This window comes from Bremia lactucae, linkage group LG6 (assembly GCF_004359215.1).
Source record: "Bremia lactucae strain SF5 linkage group LG6, whole genome shotgun sequence".
Classification (NCBI taxonomy): domain Eukaryota; phylum Oomycota; class Peronosporomycetes; order Peronosporales; family Peronosporaceae; genus Bremia; species Bremia lactucae.
This window is the reverse complement of record NC_090615.1, coordinates 2647860-2668870: the sequence shown is the minus strand read 5'-3', so window position 1 is coordinate 2668870 and position 21011 is coordinate 2647860. Positions and strand designations below refer to the sequence as shown.

General features: G+C 46.5%; 6 protein-coding genes across 6 annotated transcripts; 3 read left to right on the top strand and 3 right to left on the bottom strand.

Annotated features, from left to right (window-relative positions):
- Positions 1-576: 576 nt before the first annotated feature.
- CCR75_005677 (uncharacterized protein) lies at positions 577-1129 on the bottom strand (the record flags this gene model as incomplete). The annotated part of the gene is given in 3 exon segments (XM_067963754.1): positions 577-736; positions 847-983; positions 995-1129. The coding sequence occupies 3 exon segments, from the start codon at positions 1127-1129 to the stop codon at positions 577-579; spliced, it is 432 nt and encodes a 143-aa protein (XP_067818467.1).
- A 13099-nt stretch (positions 1130-14228) lies between these two features.
- CCR75_005676 (uncharacterized protein) lies at positions 14229-14417 on the top strand (the record flags this gene model as incomplete). Its single annotated transcript, XM_067963753.1, has 1 exon — positions 14229-14417. One exon carries the CDS (start codon positions 14229-14231, stop codon positions 14415-14417), a length of 189 nt encoding a protein of 62 aa, XP_067818468.1.
- Positions 14252-17078, bottom strand: CCR75_005674 (uncharacterized protein). The gene is made up of 5 exons (XM_067963751.1): positions 16664-17078; positions 16370-16603; positions 16085-16315; positions 14462-16012; positions 14252-14388 (listed from the first exon to the last, which is right to left on the bottom strand). The coding sequence occupies exons 1-2, from the start codon at positions 16978-16980 to the stop codon at positions 16489-16491; spliced, it is 432 nt and encodes a 143-aa protein (XP_067818470.1). The 5' UTR covers positions 16981-17078; the 3' UTR covers positions 14252-14388; positions 14462-16012; positions 16085-16315; positions 16370-16488.
- CCR75_005675 (uncharacterized protein) lies at positions 14479-15713 on the top strand (the record flags this gene model as incomplete). Its single annotated transcript, XM_067963752.1, has 2 exons — positions 14479-15000; positions 15066-15713. The coding sequence occupies 2 exons, from the start codon at positions 14479-14481 to the stop codon at positions 15711-15713; spliced, it is 1170 nt and encodes a 389-aa protein (XP_067818469.1).
- On the top strand, positions 16885-20507 carry CCR75_005672 (uncharacterized protein; the record flags this gene model as incomplete). Its single annotated transcript, XM_067963749.1, has 4 exons — positions 16885-17124; positions 17151-17441; positions 17503-19017; positions 19085-20507. 4 exons carry the CDS (start codon positions 16885-16887, stop codon positions 19763-19765), a joined length of 2727 nt encoding a protein of 908 aa, XP_067818472.1. The 3' UTR covers positions 19766-20507.
- CCR75_005673 (uncharacterized protein) lies at positions 19786-20385 on the bottom strand (the record flags this gene model as incomplete). Its single annotated transcript, XM_067963750.1, has 1 exon — positions 19786-20385. The coding sequence occupies one exon, from the start codon at positions 20383-20385 to the stop codon at positions 19786-19788; it is 600 nt and encodes a 199-aa protein (XP_067818471.1).
- Positions 20508-21011: the final 504 nt, after the last annotated feature.

Sequence of the window (21011 nt, the reverse complement as noted above, 5' to 3'; positions counted from 1 at the left end):
CTTGTACGACTTTCTGAGTTGTTGAATTATTAGTTCTATAGGACCAATAGAACCAAGTGGCAACTAGTGCCTGAGAGTATGTACCTTAAAAAGGCTTCTATCTCTCACAGATCAATGCGCAAGCCTTAGAAAGGCACTAGACGCTTTAAGGTCAAAAGGGGAACAGCACTTTATTTGCTTACTTAATCTAAACCCTAACCCTAGCTAATTTAAGAATAGATTTCGGCCGCCAGATCTATATCTGGCGGCGACTTCATTTGTTACTCTTAATATGCGATTTTAGTAGTGAGATATTTTAAGAAATATGATAAAAGATTAATTTACCCATAAAGTAAATGTACCACAACGCCGGTTCACTAACCGGTAAGTGCCCCATTACATCTTCCAGGCTGCGCGATCCTGTATACAGCTGGGATACCCGCAGGCATCCCAGCTCAACCCCAGTGAGACCGGCAAATGGAGAGGCAGACGCCGACTTAAGCTACCGATGGTCCTAGATGCCGACCTTAAAACACTCTTCGCAGGACACAGCCTTCAACGTGCCCCAGACCTTTACTACCTCCGCCTATGATGTGATTAAAAAGGCTCCATCGGCTGCGAAGCAAGCAAAAATCGGAGCGGCTCAGCCTTAGTACGATTGTAGATCTTGTCATTGGAGATCGTGTCTGGATAATGCACACCAATATCTTTGCGGAGCTGTCGACGAAGGAAATTTTCGAGGCTGCGTAGCACAGAACTGGTAAGAGCCCAAGTCCTGCAATCGTAGAGCAGAATCGGCAGCACGTAGCAAAGGTAGAGGCGAAGGAGCGTAACTTCCGAGATATTCAATGTCCGGAGCCTTTTTACATGCGATGGAGTGCGGCGGTCGCAAGATTTTTGCGGCCTGAAACGTCTTCGACGTCGCCGAGGAGAGAAGCTAGTTTGCGCGTAATGCGCCAACCTCTATCCTTAGCGCGTGTAATCCGGTTGGACTGCGGGTTGGGCTGCGGTGTACGATGGTGTGGTCGGTCATGGACGTGTTCATTTGGAGTGACCATTTGGCCAGAGCGGCAGGGGCTTCAGTCTCGATCACGCTAGCTATTTCGGCGCTTTGGCAGACGAAGTCGGCGTCGTCGGCGTACACGATCATGTCAGTGAGGAGATCGTGGGGTATGTCAAGTTGGCTGGCTAGGTCCCGAAAGTTGCTTCGAAGTAAACAACAAAAAGAACAAGGGGGAGTGAGCCCGTTACACCACTACCCCTTAAAGAACGAATTCGTCAAAGAGGAACGAGGAACTGCGAGCAGCTCTACGCGCCAGTAGTTCTCTTAATCACTCTCTGGGACCTGAGTTCACATACACGGCGCCAAAGATGCCACCGAAAAGGGGCCGCGTTGGTGGGTTGTCTGCAAAAACGCCCACTTAAAACTCGCACTAAGCGCACGCGCCGCGTTAACACGCCGGCAGCGTCTAATGCCTTGGTCGAAACGCTGACAGCTACTGCGGCTGTCGCGTTAACAGGGCTTATGGATCAATCCCACTTAACAGTGAGGATATTGATCCGTCGCTATTTGTCGACTACAATGAGTCGACACCGTTGCCGTCACCTCATAGTAGTGATGCGGATAACGAGCTGATGAGGAAGGATGATGGCGCATTATTATCCATCCAAACTTCTCTCATGGCTCACAATATGGAGACAGCAACATTTACGAATGCTATCTCGTCGTCTGCGCTGACTAGCGCGGCGACCATTAATGAGAGCGCTGCCCACAAAGGCACATCCGCTTCTCCGTGGGGTAAGACACCAACGTTTATTGCTCAGACCATTCTCTATCATGATTTTGACAAAGAGGTTTCTGAGCCTAAAGCGCCGCCGACACACGTGAACGTGCTCAGTCGGTGCTACAAGCCAGTCGTTTAGAACGTGGCTATGTGACGGGTGGCATATCACGGATGCCCCTTCCATCTCAATGGCCTCGTGTAAATGTGCCAAGAGCGTCGCTCCTAGATCGCGCTCTTCATGACGCACATAATTATTATGGCATCTTTAAGTCATGGAGGGCTCAGGGAAAATCGCTTGGGCTTATTTTTCGATCCCGGTCGTGTTGCATTCAAATAAAACGCCCGATCAATACCAGGCGGTATTCATACCGATCCTGGTGGTTTAGTGGTCCGCCACTCACTTCAGGACCGGGAGGTCCCGGGTTCGATACCCGAGGCCGACAAATTCTCCAAAGCATAATGGGAGGTGGTCTTGTCTTGTGCACCCAAAAAGGTGTATATGATTAGAAATACAAATCCTAACCAATCATCAATTGGAGTGCAAGCCCGCTGTAACACACCAGGTGGAATTTTTGCTCCGCTTTCATCCGCATTCCGATGCGAACAGCAGTTGCAGCGGACAAATTTCACCCGCTTGCGTGTGAAAGAAATCACGGGTGGTACTGTGTCCCCTGTTTCTTCTCACAACGCTGCTTCTGCTAGTCCATTTGAGACTAGCGAAGAGGCCTCAGCTGGTGCTCCTTATCATAGGCAGCCACCAAGCCGGGCACATAAATATGTAGGGTACCGATCGGTTCCCAAGAGTCTAAACGCTTCGGGTAACCTTTCCATTGGATGAGGATCTGATACCTTTGCCTCATGGAGCGGTAGACAAGCAACCTTCAAACAAGGAAGCGTTGATTCCCGCCCGCATCCTCAGTGCGGGTGGCGCCCGAAAGGAGTGTCGATCTTGCTTACCTGCTCGCGGCTGCCTTACCTTCGTCCGTTCAGTCACAGGCGTTAAACGCTGCTGAACGACGTATTGCGGATCTCGAGGATCAAGTTTTGCGACTGACCTCGGATCTTTGTGATGTCCGAGCGAAGGCTCGTCAGGATTATGAGCGCCTGAAGACTCGCTTGGACCTTTTTGAGCGGAAAATGCTGAGGGGTTCCCCGTTACTCGCGTGATGTCTCTCTTTCTTTCCGAGTCGTGGTGGGAGAAGTCGGTCGGCTGATAGTTTTTCGCCTTCTCCGTCTCCCTCACCCGAACGACGCTCGACTCACAGTCGGCGTCACCATCGGTCTCCTTAGACGAATGGGGGTATGTGACATCATTTGGGTCTACATACCGTTTCAGACGACCCACGTAAAATACAGGGTGCGTCTTCATATACGGCGGAAGGGTGAGCATAAACTTTAGGTCTCCAACCTCGTGTACCACCGTAAAGGGCCCAATGAAACGTGGCAGCAACTTCGTAGTACCACCAGGTAATCCATCAAAGCCTTAAGAGATGTGCGGTCTGCAAGGTAATGCTTGCGAATAGTTGCTTTTTAATGCTGATGTCCTTTGTTATGACCGCAACTAGAATGCCCTCAATTGGCATCTGCCTCAAAGTAGTTGCAATTTTTCTTTATGGGCAGTTTTCCTTCGACATGAGGGCTGTTTGTTTCAAATGCAGCGATATAAATTTTCTGGCACCTGGATGGCCAGTGAGGTCAACAGCAACCTCATGCTTGTGCTCCGAGTGAACATCGTCAGGAAATCAAATTTCTTGTTTTAGGCGATCAACACAGCGAAAGAAAGGGGCAACCACGTTGACGACTGGATGATATCCGCTGGCGAGTATCTTCTGTTAAGCTCCAATTGTTTCGGTTATCACCACCCCCAAGTCACAGCCATAGTAAACAGCAGGGACCTTTGAACGGGCAATGGTTACAACAAATTCATTGGTCAGTGCCTGTCTTTTTGCTGCTTCATCAATCGCGATGTGAGAATTAAAAGGTGTATTTTCACCGCATCTAGAGGTACAGTGAGATCGGAACAGGATGCGTCAATAGCAGCAGGAGCGGGAGCGGTGGACTAAATGGACAGGGGACAGGAGGCGTGAGCAGAGTTCATGGTTGAGAAACAAAGGTATCAGCGTAGGGAGAGCGGGACCGAAGGTGTGAATGTGGGTTTAGCCGTGTCAAAGCCTCCCAAGAGAATACTCCTATTTTTCTAATTAAAGATACGGAAGTAGGGGGTACGTTTGTCTAAAAAGGGTTAAATAAGGGCGATTACGCCTGGAGACAAAGTTTTATTTTTAAAGGTGTGTGCGTAGCAAAAAAAATGGGTGTGTCCGCGGAAATTCCCTAGCTTTAACGTATTTCACAGCCATTGCTGGCGACCACACCTCATTAGGGACGCAGATTCTGAAGGTATCACAAGGTGACAGCAGATACCATAACAGGCCATCACTTTAGCTAAACCAACTTTGCTTTGCCTTCAGGTGCGACGGAAGGGAGACCTTCTGTCCACCAAAGAGATCCAACAGCAAAGGACAATGTTCGTCCTGACAGTAGCTCTCCTTTATTTCGGAGGCCGACGAATTCGTCACGAGATAGACCTTCTGCTCAGCTTGTGCTTTAGCACGAGACACACCTTTCTTGTGTCTTGCCTCAAAGATTGGTCTGCGCGACGCGATAACGCGTCAGCCAAGACATTTGACTGATTCGACTTTTATACAGCTTCAAAATTAAATCAGAGAAGAATGTAAGCCTTCTTGCCATCCTAGGCGAAAGGTGCGGTGAGTTAATTGCGGCCCGCAGTGATGCGTGATCCGATGCCCAACAGTGCATTCGAAATTTAAGAAGAGCATACTTGATTGAAAGTAGCTCCTAGTCATGCACAGAAAAATTTAGTTTAGCAGCTTTCAAAGTCAGGACTGATAAGACATGGCACGATTAACGCCCTCGTCATCCTTCTGCATTAGCGCGCTGCCGATTGCAAAGTTGCTTGCAACGCAGACGACGCTAAATGGCTTATCCGCGTCTGACAGTGCCAACAGCGGTACCTCTACAAGAGATTACTCTAATGATGGAACGCATTGACTTGCTCTTCTGACCAAATTCATTATGCATCCTTTTTGAGGAGGTCAGACAAGAGCTTTGTCCGCTCTCCATAATTCTGCTGTACTTATGCAAGTAATAAGCGAGCCCTAGGAATTGGCGCAGATCCTTCTCGTGACGTGGGATTGGCCATTTCGGTACAGCATTTATCATGTCTGGGTTCTCGTGACGTGGGATTGACCGTTTCGGTACAGACTTTACCATGTCTGGGTCTGCTCGTACAGCCTGTGTGCTACGATGCAGCCCAACACAGTTATCTCGGGGACCTCAATGACGTACTTTTGCAAGTTGACTAACAATTGGGCGTTCTCCAGAGTCTGCAACACAGCGTCACAATGACGCTTGTGCGAATCTATTTTGCTCAGCCCGTCTTCGGGCCTACTATGCACCAATACATTGTCAATGGAGAGCGTAGGTACGGTGCTGACGCATCACGTGAGCCACCCACCACTTGATAGAATGTCGCAGGTGCGCTCTTCAACCCTTGAGGCATCAAAAGCCACTTCACAGCATACAGCTTGGGGTGCTTACAACCGTTTCGGCTACATCGGACTAACTGATAGTAGCAATTTTTTAAATCTAAGGAAAGACACGCGGAAAGACATTAACATTTTCGTGGAGTTTAACAAGTCATATTTCCGCGAGATTGACGTTTGCGCCGGTATAGTGGCCGTGTTCAGTTTAGTGTAAGCGTGAACCACGCGCCATCCTCATGTGGCCTGACGCACACAGAAGATTGAGCTGCAGTGAGGCGATTTGCTTTCACATGCGTGTCCCGCCTAGGCTCGTCTGCCAACGAATTCATCGACATAATCAAACTTGTTCATTCGGCAACGGCTATCGCCTGGTCACATATTACTTGGTGCCAGTTCTCTTCTGGAACTGGTGCGACTACGTCGTGAATATTTTATTCCTTAAGTTTGGAAAGGGGCAGATCCCACGACATATCCGAAAGATTCACTATCTCCTCGGCAGATCCCAGACGTGCTGGAGCACCTTAACTGAGGATGCCTCCGCCATCCTGTCTTCGACAGCATCGAACGTCTTGTTCGAAGGCCCGTCCTCTTCAACGGGGACTGATCTAAAGGTCACACGTTTCGATGTGCCTTTGATCGTCATTATCTGTCGGGTACTCGTTTTCGACTCACCATGATCTTTTACCTGGAAGTAGGTGCAGTTGCTCTCTCGGAAAACGCACCACTTCCAACCGCACCAGGCTCAAGGCTTTGTGCCGGTTCTTGCGACTCTTAACTTCCTGTCAGCTTGCTATCTATTACCACAAGCGCTCGGCTTTGTCCAGGACCTTTGGACGTATGAATACTTGTCATCGTCCTATTCACTTTACCAGTCTCTCCGAGCTGGGTAGGACTTGGTGACATTTGACTTTCCGTCAACGCACCCTCTACTGTGTTGGACACGACATCAGTTGCATAAGCTTCTTACATAAGCACATTCTTCCCGATGTCCTGCGTAGAGTAAGCAAGTGTGCGTGTACGCTAGTCTATCCATGGTTGGCGTCTTGCCGAACATGGCATGCCTCATACGGACTCTCCATATCTAGCACCGTGAACTTCTCTCTACCGGAAAAGTCACTGAAACTGACGGCGAGTTCAACTTGAACTCCCTCAAATTTTACGAGCGCGCCATTATCTTAACGAACGGTCGTATCTTCTCGTTTACCATCCTGGCAAAGCGACTCATGCCGCCGGTCTCTGTTTTAGAGCCGCGAGTCGCAATACTATGTGATGCACCCAAATCTACGAGAAGGGTCATCCCATGATCACAACCTCGTGCTCCTGCGCTTTAGACCAGCAGAGTTAAGGTCCGATTTTTCGGGATCTTAGGGACTATGCTAAGCGTTTGTTCGATAACTGTGAACTTAGGGGCAGCTTCAGGGTCCGCGGCAGTAGGGCATCCCTCCCCTACTGTGCTGCTGCATTTCCCAGACCCTCAGTGGTGGATACAGAATTCATGCGTCGTGCACGCTGATTTTTGACATCGCCCTTGAATAGGGAGTCCTCTTGCTGGGCGTCTTAGCTCCAGCAGGGATTCTGGCATGGCAGCGAGCCATCATGTGGCCGCGCTTGCGCACTTGTAGCAGACTACGTCTGCACTGCCTAACTAAAAGGAATGGCATCTAACCTATCGGCCAACGGCTTATACCAAGCTGTCACCGAGGCACTGTTAAGGGATTTGCTTTAAAACTAAGGCAATTTGGATTGCCTCTTCCATCCTCGACGGCACCTTTCTGAAAAGGGCCTGTCGTGATGAACCGTGCCGCAGCCCTAGCGCATCGGCAACGAGATCGCTACGCTCGTGCGTCGTCGATGCGCTAGGGCTGCGGCACGGCCCATCACGATGAACGTGGGCACCTTAATGTATTTCGGTAGCAAATTTATAGTTATGAATGCCGACAGCAAGCGCATCTCCTGCATATATCTTGCAGGGATCGCTTTGTCTGTCGCGCTCTGAAGCGCGCCTGAAGCAACACTTCGCTGTTTGGCGGCTGATAAATGGCGCGAATCTTTGGCTTAAAGATCGCCCATGAAGGGAACACCTTGTCGTCCGCCATTAGGGCCAAGTAAGCACACGCTGAGGGCCTAACGCGCAATTGCGACATGGCGTATGACACCATCCGGGTGTCGTCCTCGATGAGCTCCACCACACCGCATTGCTCCACAGCTAAGAACCAGTTGACAAATGTATGCACCGCAGTCCCATTGAACTTGGGCGGGTCCATCCAAATGGGAATCGGCTAACACAGTCAGACGGAGAGCGTCTCAACAGTGCTGTTGAGAGCCTCGTTCCGAGCCTGCTCACGCTGAGTTCATACTGAGTCTTGAGGATGGGCTCCGCCGCAGCATGGCTATGTGCCTTGGACGCAGCCATTCGCCGTCCGTGCACAAAAGCCTTAAGCTGCTTCAACTGAGCAACATGTTGCTCAGAACAACAATTCAAAAGCCTTTCCAGGGCTTGTTCACCAATTCCCCGCGCCAAGTGCTCAGCCACCTCCCGATAATGCTTGGAGTGGTGGAGAAATGAGCCCACTCGATTTTCGGGATCATCCTCACTGACACACTCACAGAGACTTGTCGTGGGGAGGACTTCTAGCGCTACCAAGTGTAAGCGGCACTTCTAAAGCAGCCTCGCACTACAGAGATGACACCTTTCAGCACAGCGAGGAAGCATTTTGACCGTCTTCTCTCACGTGCAGTGAGGTAGTTGGTGGCGCCTAAGGCGATAAGGCGACCACACCCAACGAACTTCTATCCTTGAACAGGTTACGTCACGGAAGCGGTTGCACGTTTTCTCGTGCGCACTGTGTACTAGATTGTAAGTTTAAGAATGTTTTATAATTATTAGAATTAAATATGATTTTTTTTATTTAATTTTTAGCTGCCATCTCTGAAGATATGTATCTCTTCATGGCGAGCGTATTTTTCTAAGTACTTTTGCTCGCGGATGACGCTAGACGTCATCTCCTTTAATATGACTGCACTTGTGTGTATCACACACAAGGGTGGGTCACGCGAGCGACGCTCGACTCACAGTCGGCGCCAGGATTTTCAAGGGCTGTCGTTAGCAAAACGAGTTTAAAATTCTGCATATCAGGTATTTGCTGACTAGTGCTTGGCCAATGTGGGATTCGAAGCCCATGGTCGCAAGGCTGAAACTTAAAGGAATTAACGGAAGGGCACCACCAGGAGTGGAGCCTGCGGCTTAATTTGACTCAACACGGGAAAACTTACCAGGTTCAGACATAGTAAGGATCACACAAATTAATTGGGCCATTCCGTGTACTGCATCGCAGAGGCAATGCGTACACTCGCTTTTGCTTCTTGTGTTTCTTCTCCTTTCTGCGGTGTTTTCACTATCGGAGATTGCAATGTCTTCGTCAGAATTTGGCACATGATACGGTTTTCTCTTCCGATTCACAGAGCGTTGACTGTGGCGACGCTCTCTCTTAGCTGCTGATCCAGAGACTTGGCGTCATCATTAATTATCTTAATAGCCAGGACTGATAAGAGAGACACGGTCAATGCGTCGTCATCCTTCTGCCTGAGCGCGCTGAGATTTACTATCTCCTCGGCAGATTTAGAGACTTGCCGGAGCACCTCAACCGAGGATGCCTCCGCAATTTCGTCTTTGACGGCCTCGAACATCTCGTATCAGTTCGTGCGCAAGTACATTCGTGCTTGAGAGGTATGCCAACGGGTGAATTGTTCATGCCAAATTGCACTTTCATGGTAAATACGTCGAACATGTCAAAAGTTTCAAAGTTGATCTCGTTTAAACTGATTAATCACGGATCAGTGAAGCAATCTATTATTGACGCACCGGTTGGCATTGCCAGACCTTTTAGCGTCATCTGCGATGCAAGTAATTTTGCAATAGGCAGCGCGCTCACACAAAAGGATGACGTGCGACGGCGTTGACCATGTCGTTTCTTATCCTACCGCCTTCAAAATCTGCGAAAATGAATTTCCCTGTGCATGACAAGGAGTTACTTTCAATAAAGTATGCTCTTGTCAATTCTCGAACGCTTCTTATTAACAACACAGAATGAATGTTTCTTATTTTACTTTAGAACTACTAACTGGCACTTTTGCGTCCTTTGTCATGCCAGTACTGATCATACAGCGTAACAGTAGGGACTTCGTCTTTCGGCTTTACTATCACGAATTTTGCCAGCACCTTCACAACTGTACAAGTGAATATTCCTAGGATCATTTTCGCAGCTGATTACGATGTAGCTGATTCAAGTCGATAGCATGTACTGTGTCGAATCAGAAGGAGTTGAGCTCGACAAAGATCTTTTTTTCATTGGACGAGGTGGTGAAGTAGATACCTCACTTTGAATACCAGCACAGCTTGGCTAACACGGACGCATCGGGCAAGATGCTTACTGCTTCACCACGTCGGTTGTTCACTGCAATCTTTCGGATGTCGCACAAGCGTCATATAGACGCTGTGTTGATAACTTTGAAGGGATATGGCTTTATGCAATCCTTTAAAGTTTTAATCGATGACTGCGACTCTATTGCGCTCAGCCCGTCCTTGGACCCCCGCGCTGTTACTGCCGCATCATCGACCACATCTGGGCGAGTGACAAGAGGAGCTGCAGAGAGGTTTTTCGGGGAACTTGGGCACGATGGTTGCTATTGTAAAAATACTGCAAATGTGCTTTCGAGCAGTTCGGCGTTTTCGCGGAGTTATAGTCAGCTCGTCCTCGGCCCTACTATGCACGAATACATCGTCAAAGTAATGAGGCGCGTAGGCACGGTGCTGACGCATCACGTGAGCCACCACTCGGTTGAATGTCGCTGGGGCGAAAAAACGCCCTGCAAATGTGAAAAAGACACTTCTTGTAGGAATTATCCGCTATAAAAGGGGGCGCGTGGAGGAGGAACTCGCTCGAGCAAAGACAGATCAAGACATTATACGGCGAATCGCAGAAGACTGGACGCATCTACCTGAAGCGGTACTTATTCAGCAAATGCACTTCTATCAAGAGACGTGACTTGTTCGCGACTGCAGTAGTTCTGGAGTCAAGAGTAAGAAACGGCCTACCTCTACTTCCTTTTTTATTAGTTTCGTTAAGAAAGATAGTTACTTGTTTGCGGCTGCGATGCCACGTCGTCGTGGCGTCCAGAGCACCAAACGGTCTTCGATGCAGTAAATAGGAGCCTGGTTTCAGCCCTCTCCCGAGTGACTGGTAAATTCACTTCACATGAAGTAATTGTCCTCTTGTTAAGTGTACTTAACGTGCGTGCGACATAAGGCAGTTAGCTCGTTACAAGTTATTTGTGGCTATTTTTGCTACCCGCCAAAGGATATCCAAATTACTGTGAATCCCCACTACAGTTTATCGTTTCTTGCTCCGTATCAGAATGAAGTCACGTCTTATCATAGTGCGATAATGCTCATCGATGAAGTTTCTGCAAAGCTGATCTTAGCCTGTCACACAACATGTGCTATGTTTAATGAGCCTCCGTCATAGATTTGATTATTGTAATGGGGCACCCTTTGCTAGTACTGTTAACAGTACTAGTCAACCTAGACTAATTAGTGAAGGTGGGGTGTCTCGACTTCTCCACGTACACGACGTGCAGAGGAAGTTTCTAAGTAGCTAAGAAGTCTTAGCTACAAAAGATAAATGATAAGGCTTTAGAATAGGGAAAAAGTAAAACTGTATTAATATATTTAGCTCGTTGATAACGATCTTCTATTTACTGGCTTTAATATATCAATAACTAACTATGCAATGCGCCTCCTTGCGCGACGCCAAATCGTGTGTTGAAACGATTGGCGGGGTTGATTTAAACTTAAATCAACCAATCAATAGTAGTAATGTCTTGTTGCGTCAGTATTACCAAATCTGGTCAAAGAAAGAGACATAATAGTACTCTCTGTCACTTCACATCAGTCGCTAAAGTGACTGTTGTTTAAGGGGAAGTGATGTAACGGGGTGTCCTGTTACATGGATATTATTCACTATTAGAGGAATAATAAATATTATTTCTGTGAGAGGAAGTAAGCAGAGAAGTACAAAAAATTATCTTCAGCAATAATTTGACTTAATAGTTCCAATATTACCTGGAAACCTTTTACAGCGATATCCTCTAACATCGATTCTCCAGTCTATCTAGGACTTTCGCACTGCCTCTTACGGACAGACGTTTTAAAATTTCTTGGATACTGCTTTCTAAGCGAGCATCCTTGTTTTGTACCACTCAACTTATTCGAGTGTTCGAACTTCAACGCTGCTTGTTACTTGTGCACAGCCGTAAGCATCTAACTCCACAGTGTGATGGGGTTTCAGATTGAGGTCTTGTGCAGTCGTGCAAACGGCCGAACTACAAGTGATATGATATCAACACGCTTGTGGACGCTCCAAGACGTTCGCCAGATGACCCTCTGATAAACGAGAAGCAGGCATGGTCAAGCTTTGATGCTGCAAATTAATCGTTTCTAGTACTTTTGAGCCATGGTGATCCAAGGATGACATCAATTTGTCATCCAAATCTAGAACGATGAAATCATCATCGTACTGTTTATCCTTTAGCGCGTATTAGATACCAACTACACGTTTCTTAACCGTTACAAATGCGCCTCTTGCTAGGCGCACTGTCATCCTCGTTAGAGAGATATCGCACTCAATAAATATGAGTCTGCGATCTTCTAGCGATTGGCGTCTAATAAAATTATTGACGCCCCACAATCTACTACACTAATGTGGGTGGCAGTAAGCTACTACCCAATTTTAGGGACATAAGTGGCAACTAATTCGACAATTTTATTTTTAGAGTGACGAGGTTAACCTCACCCCCTGGGGCAGTTATTACACACAATGTTTGTGTATGAGGAGCAACTTTCGTCAAAAGAACTGCAAATTCTTTTGAAGTTGCTGCGTAGGGCGCTCCGCACCTACTGACTCGTCCGCCTGGCCGTTGTGATTCGTAACAGCGTCGGAACCGCGTCCTCCGCTGTTCCTAGCGGGAGGTCGATCGTTTCGTTTCGCTCAGTGTTTTTAGGCACTCGGTGTGGGGCACTAAAATCATAGGTGTAGTGGCCCGTCGTTTGACAACGATTGCATTTTTGCAATCGCTTGTAACTAGATGAGCGAGGTTTCTCGCTCTTTCATACCATGAGGTTTTGACCCCCGTTCTCTTGTCGTCTCGGAGGACAGTAATCTTTAGAGTGGACGAAAGCCTAGTTCAGGATGAAGTACTCCTGTTCCGCTACATTGATCGCTTGGTCTAGCGTCTCTAGTTCGAGCCTGGACAGATAAGTCTTTACAGGACCGTCTGCAAGACCTTTTATAAGCACATTTACCTGTGTTTGTGTATCTATTGGATGACTCACGATACAACTTTCAAGTATCGTGTCTGTTGGGCATGAGCGTGTAGTTCACGCTTGCCCTGCTTTAAATCCAAGAGTCTGCTCGAGTCTTGAATTGGGCGCGTGGCGGCTCAAAGGGTTTCCTGAGCCGGGTCGTAAAAGACCTCAGACGAACCATACACATATTACTCGTAAATCTTGAGCCCTGAGGCCAAGTTGGACATGCCAAACTTCACTTTTGTCGAATCATCACTGATACGGCATACTTCAAGGGCGACTCCTATTCGACGAACCATCTTTAACGGTAGTCGCCTTCGACTGCCTTAAAATTAGAGATTTTTATCTTTAAGCTTTCGGGTCGACGCGAAGCGTCGGCCTGCTAGTAGCATATAAATGCTGCTGTCTCAACAATTCCAATTGTTGAGAACCCTGTTCTCTCAACACTTTCCGTGTTGAGAGCCTAGCTGGTGAAGCAAGGCTACTTTATTTTGGGCCCCGTCGAATTCATGTTGTATGAAATCGGCAAGGACCGCATATTGTTCAGCTGTGTTCAGAGTGAGCAGCATGGCGCCACCGGGTGGCCCGTATACGACCGAACTAATGCGGTCTATCGCTGTCCATTCAAAGTCCTTCAAATGAGTGAACCTTTCACGCGTTGCGTGATAGCCTTCTTGAAAAAATGAAAGCTCCCTTCTTCTTCATCTAACATGTCCATGATGGATGGGACGTGCTTAGGCCGTTGAAAGGACTACGAAGTGCTACCAGGTGTAACGGGACACCTTTTGCTAGTAGTCAAACAACACTGATTACAGTGAACGTGAGGTGCCTCGACTACTCCAAGTACATGACGTGCGGAAGAAGGTTCTAAGTGTCTAATAAGTCTTAGCTATTATTGGTAATTTTAAGGCTTTAGAATAGAGGAAAGTTGAACTGTGTTAATTATTAAATTCTTTGATAACGGTCTTTTATCTACTGGCTTTAATCTATTAGTAACTAACTATGCGATGCGCCTCGTTGCGCGACGCCTAATCGTTTCTTGTAAAGATGGCGATTTAGTTTAATTTAAATCAACCAATCAATAGTAGTAATGTCTTTTGTTGCATCAATATTACCAAATTTGGTAATATTGGAACTATTAAGTCAAAATTAATAAAGATAATAATTTTGTGCTCGTTTATTTATATCCTCTCATAGATTATAATATTTCTTATTTCTCTCATAGGAAGTAATATTTATGTAACAGTACACCCCGTTTCAGTCTGCACAATGTGCCGGCCAATGTCTCTGTTTGAGCGGGTACAAATGAGATGACATGTGTAATAGGTGACCGGAGCGATACACATTACTTGAACCCAATAGGTTAAAATGCCAAGCATCTTCGGCGACGACAAAATCTGCATATCTCGTGAACTTAAAAAAAATATTTCTTAGGCGAATACTTGCCAATACAGAAAACTTGTTCTCGGTACATTTTATGTGAGTTTCGTTCGAAGGTATACCACAAATCATACTTGCTCAAACTCGACATTTGTTTTAATGGGCAGTAGCGGAAGCAAGTGCGGTGATGCATCGCATGGCAAGCAGAAAAAAGCGCCTGAGAGCAACGGCGTCATTTCTATCAAGGATGAGCTCATGAGCATCATACTCGATGGCCTTTTGCTTTATACCATGTTCCAGACGTCTAAATATCTTTACAAAGAAAGTAACAGTGGAATTAAACGTTAATGCATGGTCTTGAAATCTAACGTTTGATATCCATTGCTGCACACAGCAACTAAAGCCTTTAATGGATGATTGGAGTAAAGGCCAGGACAGCCAAGCCAAGCTGAAGACGCGCCTGCAACGCTCAGGCCGCCGCGTGTTTAGCACAAACTACTATGAGGCGATTATCGCTGGTGATATTGTAGATCCACACGACATCAACGTTTCGTTTGAAGACATTGGTGGCCTGGAGCAACAAAAGCGTGATATTCACGACTTGGTGGTGCTGCCGCTCAAAAGCCCCGAATTTTTCGTCTCCCGTGGAAAGCTACTCAGTGTTCCAAAGGGTATTTTGCTCTATGGCAAACCAGGTACAGGCAAGACCATGCTAGCCAAAGCTATTGCCAAGGAATCTGGCGCCTTTTTTATCGATCTTAAAGTTAGCACAATTATGAGCAAATGGTTTGGCGAATCGCAGAAGCTTGTTCGTGCCACTTTCTCGCTGGCTCGGAAATTGGCACCGTGCATAATATTTATCGATGAGGTTGATTCTTTCATGGGCAAGCGCAGTGGTATGTCGGATCCTACTTTAACCTCCATGAAAACAGTGAGCATTTTTGAATTTGTAATATTTGCATCTTTACCCTGACACTGATTTTCTTTATGCTAAAGGAATTCTTGGCGCTTTGGGACGGTTTTACTGAAATAAGCAATGAAGAAAGTGAACACTTCAGTGTTCTTATCATGGGTGCAACAAATCGACCGGGTGACGTTGACCCTGCATTCCTACGTCGAATGCCTCGTTCGTTCGAAATTGGACTACCAGATAGCCGGCAGCGAGAGAATATTCTCCGAATACAGCTTAAAACAGAGCGTGTGGGCGACAGTTTTGATTTTGCCATGCTTGCCAATGACACGACTTACTACAGTGGAAGCGATTTGAAAGAATTATGTCGCGCTGCGCTGATGATACCGCTTCGGGAGCACATCGATAATTGCAGGGCATCAGCAGGAGATGCCACACAAAAAGAAAAACCGAAAGATGAGAAGCCTTGCAATCACGATGAGGTCGCTCAGGCTGAAGTGTTTACGATGCGTCCACTATCAATGGCCGACTTCGTCGAGGCTAAAACTATGGTGCAACCCACAGGGGTGACAGCGTATGCATACGAACAGTCCCAAGAACAGACAAAGCCTTTGCGTCAAGTATTTGGTGGCTCCGAAGTGTCAGTCGATCCAGACATATTCACTGCAATTATAGCTGCTGGCCTACAAAACTTTATGCATCAGAAACAAAACGTCTTCTCGACTTCTGAGTAGGCAATGGCGGTCCACATGTCAAATTAAATAAATAAACGTTTCTTCAGAATATACTTATCGTGCTGAGCCTGAAAAATTGCTTCAGCAACGCCGAGTAATACCGGTGACGAAGACTGGTAAATGCGGATAGGCTGAAAGCTTAAAGTATTAGAAATTTTGTAGTCCACAAACTTAACATCTTGAACTGAGATTGTCACGGCACCGCCATTTAACCAGTGCTGGACAGTTTGCAGCTGCAATTGAGCATAGGGTAGATGCTGTAGCATGCTCTCAATCGTTTGAAGCATGGGCTCCCCGCTCTTAATATCAAAGAAGCGAAAGGCCGATCAATTTTAAGCAGGCTGTGACGTAGGTGTAAGATCCATCCGTACCTTGATTTTAAATCGAATTTCCTCCAAACCGAGACTATCAACGATAGAAAAGGCGCCACTTTTTGTCCGCACTAGCTTTGATAGCGTCCCTCCAACGCAACACTCACCTGCAGGATTGCGCAAGGTGAACATCGAATTTAAGTGCTCACTTGGCACAAATAATGCTTCACCGCACTCCCGCGCGATGGATCGGACGTAAGTACCTCCTCCACAGACGACGTGTATTTCTGCCTAGTGCCATCTACAATAAGATAGATCAAAGCATTCACACGATTTCCAACTCACCTCGGGATATTCACCAGGCACAAATTTGATCAATTGAATATTCTTAATTTGTACCCGTCTTGCCTTAAGTTCAAAATCCTACATATTAACATCATTCCTTGTCAGTGTGTACATGTGTTTTAATATGCCGATGAATTACATTCCCTCTTCTCTCTCGCCAGCTTATACATCCTCACACCATTTCGCTTAATAGCACTAATTCGTGGAGGCACCTGTTCGATTTCACCAATGAACCTACATCCAAAAGTTTCTCTGTCAGCACATTTCATATCTTGCTGTATCAGATTCTTCTACCCCTGCAGCGTCAAACGCACTGTCTTCTCATTGATCCATGGTGCTGATATCTGAGACAGAACTTTACCAGTAGAATCGTCTGAGTCCGTTGTGATACCCAGCCGAATGATGCCCCTGTATTCTTTGTCAGTGGTCAAATACTGCAGGAAGCGCGTGGCGCGTCCCACTGCCACTGTAAGAACGCCTGTGGCCATCGGATCCAGAGTGCCACCGTGTCCTACATGACGTGTATCAAAGACCTTGCGCATCGCTGCGACACATTGGTGCGACGTAAGGCCCGCGGGCTTATGCACATTGAGGAAGCCGGACTTGATCATGACAACCAATATTTAAAGTTGCGCTTAACCAATCATCGCGTTGCAAAATATCGCATGTCTCACATGAAGGTGCTCAACGTGGCGGAGAAGCCGTCAGTGGCAAAAGAGATCTCTAACATACTGTCTTCGGGCCAATCTCAGCGTGTCTGTAGTTATTCTAGGTGTCATAGAGCACTCACCCTAATTTAGTCTCCATCGTGTATTTTTACCAGCGTGCTGGTTTCTCCAAGTACAATGCGCTCTTTGAGTTTCCATACCAGATCCGAGGAAAGCAAGTTCAGATGGTCTTCACGTCCGTCATAGGACACATTATGGAGCTGGACTTCGATGTGAGCGTCAAAAATTGGAACTCGTGCGACCCTGTAGAGCTATTTACGGCGCCTGTGAGCAAGAGAATACGCGGTGACGAGACCCAAAAGCAGATAGAAAAGACGCTTATGAAAGAAGCTAAATACAGTCAGGTGCGTCAAGCTCTGAATTAATAGTTACTTGTAAAAACTTTAATGGGTTAATATTGCTTAGTGGCTCATTTTATGGTTAGATTGCGATCGAGAGGGCGAGAATATTGCTTACGAGGTCAAAAGCATTTGTGAAAGATCTAATGCTAAGATGCGCGTTTTTCGTGCCCGCTTCTCGGCACTCATCCCTCTCGATATTTCTCACGCAGTGCAAAATTTGTCAGAACCAAACGAGAAACTTTCGCTGGCAGTCGATGCTCGATCGGAGATCGATTTGAGAATTGGTGCAGCTTTTACAAGATTTCAAACAATGCGCATTCATAGCAGGTTTCCAGCACTTAAACAAGAAAGTGGCGTCATAAGTTATGGACCTTGCCAGTTTCCAACACTTGGATTTGTAGTAGAACGATTCCTAAAGATTCAAAACTTTAAACGGGAGACATTTTACAACATAAGTGTAACACATCAGGACCAAAGTCAATCAGACGCACCCGTAATAACATTTAAATGGAAACGTGAACATCTTTTCGACCGCATGGCATGTTTGTGCCTTTATGAATGCGTCACCGAGAGCCAAACGGCAACGATTGAGTCGGTAGACAAGCGACCTTCTTGGAAGAAGAAACCATTGCCACTGACGACAGTTGAGCTTCAAAAAAGAGCATCACGTTGGCTAAGGATCTCGTCGGAAGCAACCATGAAAGCGGTTGAAAGTTTGTACAATAAGGGGTTTATTAGCTATCCGCGCACCGAGACTAGCAAGTTTAAAGAGGGCACAGACCTGTTAAGCTTGGTCCGGCTTCATGAGAATCACCGTGAGTGGGGAAATTACGTGGCGAGACAGCTTTTACAAGAGAATCGATTCGAAGCTCCTCGCCACGGAAATTCCGATGACCAAGCACACCCACCTATTCATCCTACCAAGTGTGTTGATTTAAACACTTTATCAGATCCCAATGAGAAAAAGTTGTACGAATTTGTTGCTCTTCACTTCTTAGCGTGCTGTAGTCGCGATGCTAAAGGTAGCGAGACAAATATCACCATGAGAATATCAAATGAGACTTTCACAGCGTCTGGATTGATGGTGGAGGAACGAAATTTTTTGGATATTTACAAGTATGAGAAATGGAAGGGATCTGTAATACCTGTGTATCAAAGAGGAGATGTATTCCGCCCCTCTACACTTGTGATGCTCTTAGGAGAGACGAATCCTCCACCTCTGCTATCGGAAGCTGATCTCATTGCAAAGATGGATTCAAGCGGCATCGGTACTGACGCTACAATTGCCGAGCATATAAAAACAATTTTGAAGCGTAAGTACGCTATCAAGGTGAATAATAATACCCAGTTTAAACCCACGACGCTCGGATTGGCACTAGTTTTATCATATGAACACATGGGCCTCGAGCTCGCAAAACCGATCCTTCGAGCTGCAGTGAGTTATGTCGTGCGCGGGCTGACAATCTATCTCAATTTGATTCTTACTCCCCATGCATGCGCACAGATGGAGAAAGACTGCAAAGCGATATCGCTCGGTGAAAAAGCTATTCGACAAGTAGTCGATTCCTGTATGGATCAGGTTCGGTAGCAGTAAGCAATATTTTGGTATTGTGTTCTTACGAGTATCGTGATGTTATGCTCACCAGATGAAAAGCATCTTTGTTGAAGTTGCACGTAGCGCTAGTGTGCTAGATCAAACATTCTCGGACCAATTTGGTCAACCAGTCGTGGACATTCCTAAATCTCCATTTATCGCCAGCATTGAAGCAGGATCTCACACTTCTGGGCGCTGGCCTAATAAAAGCACGGATTCTGTTGTAAAATGCTCTAGCCACAACGAACCATGTGCTGTAAGAACAGTTAGAAAGGATGGACCGAATAAAGGTCGGAAATTCTACTCCTGCCAGCGCAGCCAAACGGACAATAGCTGTGGATATTTTCTATGGCAAGACGAAGCGAAAGAGATACTTGGCGCTGCTGATTTGAGTGCGCCGAAGTGTACTGGACATGATACCCGTTGTGTTCTGCGTGATACCCGAAAGCCAGGTCCTAATCAAAATCGAGAATTTTATACTTGCAGCGTGCAGGGTTCAGACAGCTGTGGCTACTTCGAGTGGAAGGATGAAATGAAGCCGCTGCTTTCTCGGCCAGCACCTGTCTCGATACAGCCCTCTGCAGGCGGTGGAGACAACAAGAAACCAACATGTGGGTGTGGCTTGCCTAGCGTCTTGCTCACGTGCAAGAAAGGATCGAATAAAGGTAGAACCTTTTGCAAGTGTCCGAATCCGCAAGCTAGCCAATGCGATTTTTTTCAGTGGATGACTTAATTTTATTATATAAACATAAATTATCCTTCCCCCGCCAGCGCATTGTTACACCCAACACTTTTGTTAAAGATTACCATCATGGGTGCGAGCACAGGCAGCATCGCCGTCATTCCACGCGTTCTGGTCTGTTGTCTATCTCTTAAAAAGAAGAACGCCCCAACCATAGCTACTTCACTGTCTTCTTTATTCGTCATTCGCTTAGCGCAGAGAACAAGGTCCTCCACAATGTCAACATCGTCTTCCTTTCGGGCCTTTTGCCTAAGAGCAAGGTACTCGGACAGCTGCTCCATAGGATCCATCAGATCCACAATTCGCTTCATCGTGTCAATCCGATGTTGCACCTCACATCTTGCCTCCTGCATGTCTTCCTCGATAGAAAGGAGGCGATTTAAATAGTGCCTTCGTTCTATGTCGTCTAACTTGGTGACGCTGAACGACTTGCCGTGACCATCAACTTCGCCATCGACAGCTATTTCCCCTACGGAGGGACAGAGCTTTTCACTGAACAGCGCGTCGGCTTGTTTTGAATCCGCAAAGTCACTTATCTCCATCGTGACTGCATCGTTGACCATCTCACCATCATCGTTCGCGCTCGAGGAAGGCTGTAGAAAACCATCCATTGCAAATAAAATTTTAAATAATTTTACATTGAATTATAAGATAATTTACGAGCCCAAAGACTAAGATTCGTCTTTAATATTCCCTGTATGGGAACGCGTTTCGCGAGCCAAATAAAAATTGACTCAACTTCCGCATGCGTCGGGCTATTCTCTTCTCTCGGCCAGAGTCCATTAAGCGGCGCATGCACGATAAGCGCCTTGGTAAAGTCCTTCTGTAACGGAGCTACCTCGTTTGTAATGGGGTACACATCGGTTGGAGAACCGTTGTTATGGTACATTAACCTTATCTGAAACGGGGTGTATCATTACATGAAATTAACACTTCAAAGTTGTTAACTAATATATTATCTAAAAAGTAGAGTATATTTGGAGAATATTACTTTACGTAGTAATATTCGGAAAGCTTATTCATTGGTAGATATAGGCCATTATATCTACTTTCTCCGCGGTCCAGTCAGCGCTGGACGCGCGCAAAGAGAGAGACAGATAAGACTACAGGTGGGTCCTTACGGGACCATCCGTAATATCTTGCATGAACACCGTAATCAACGTGTGTTCATGAACTGGGTTGTTTGTGATACAACTCTCGATAAAAAATGGGTTTATTTCATATAAGAACTAAGAGT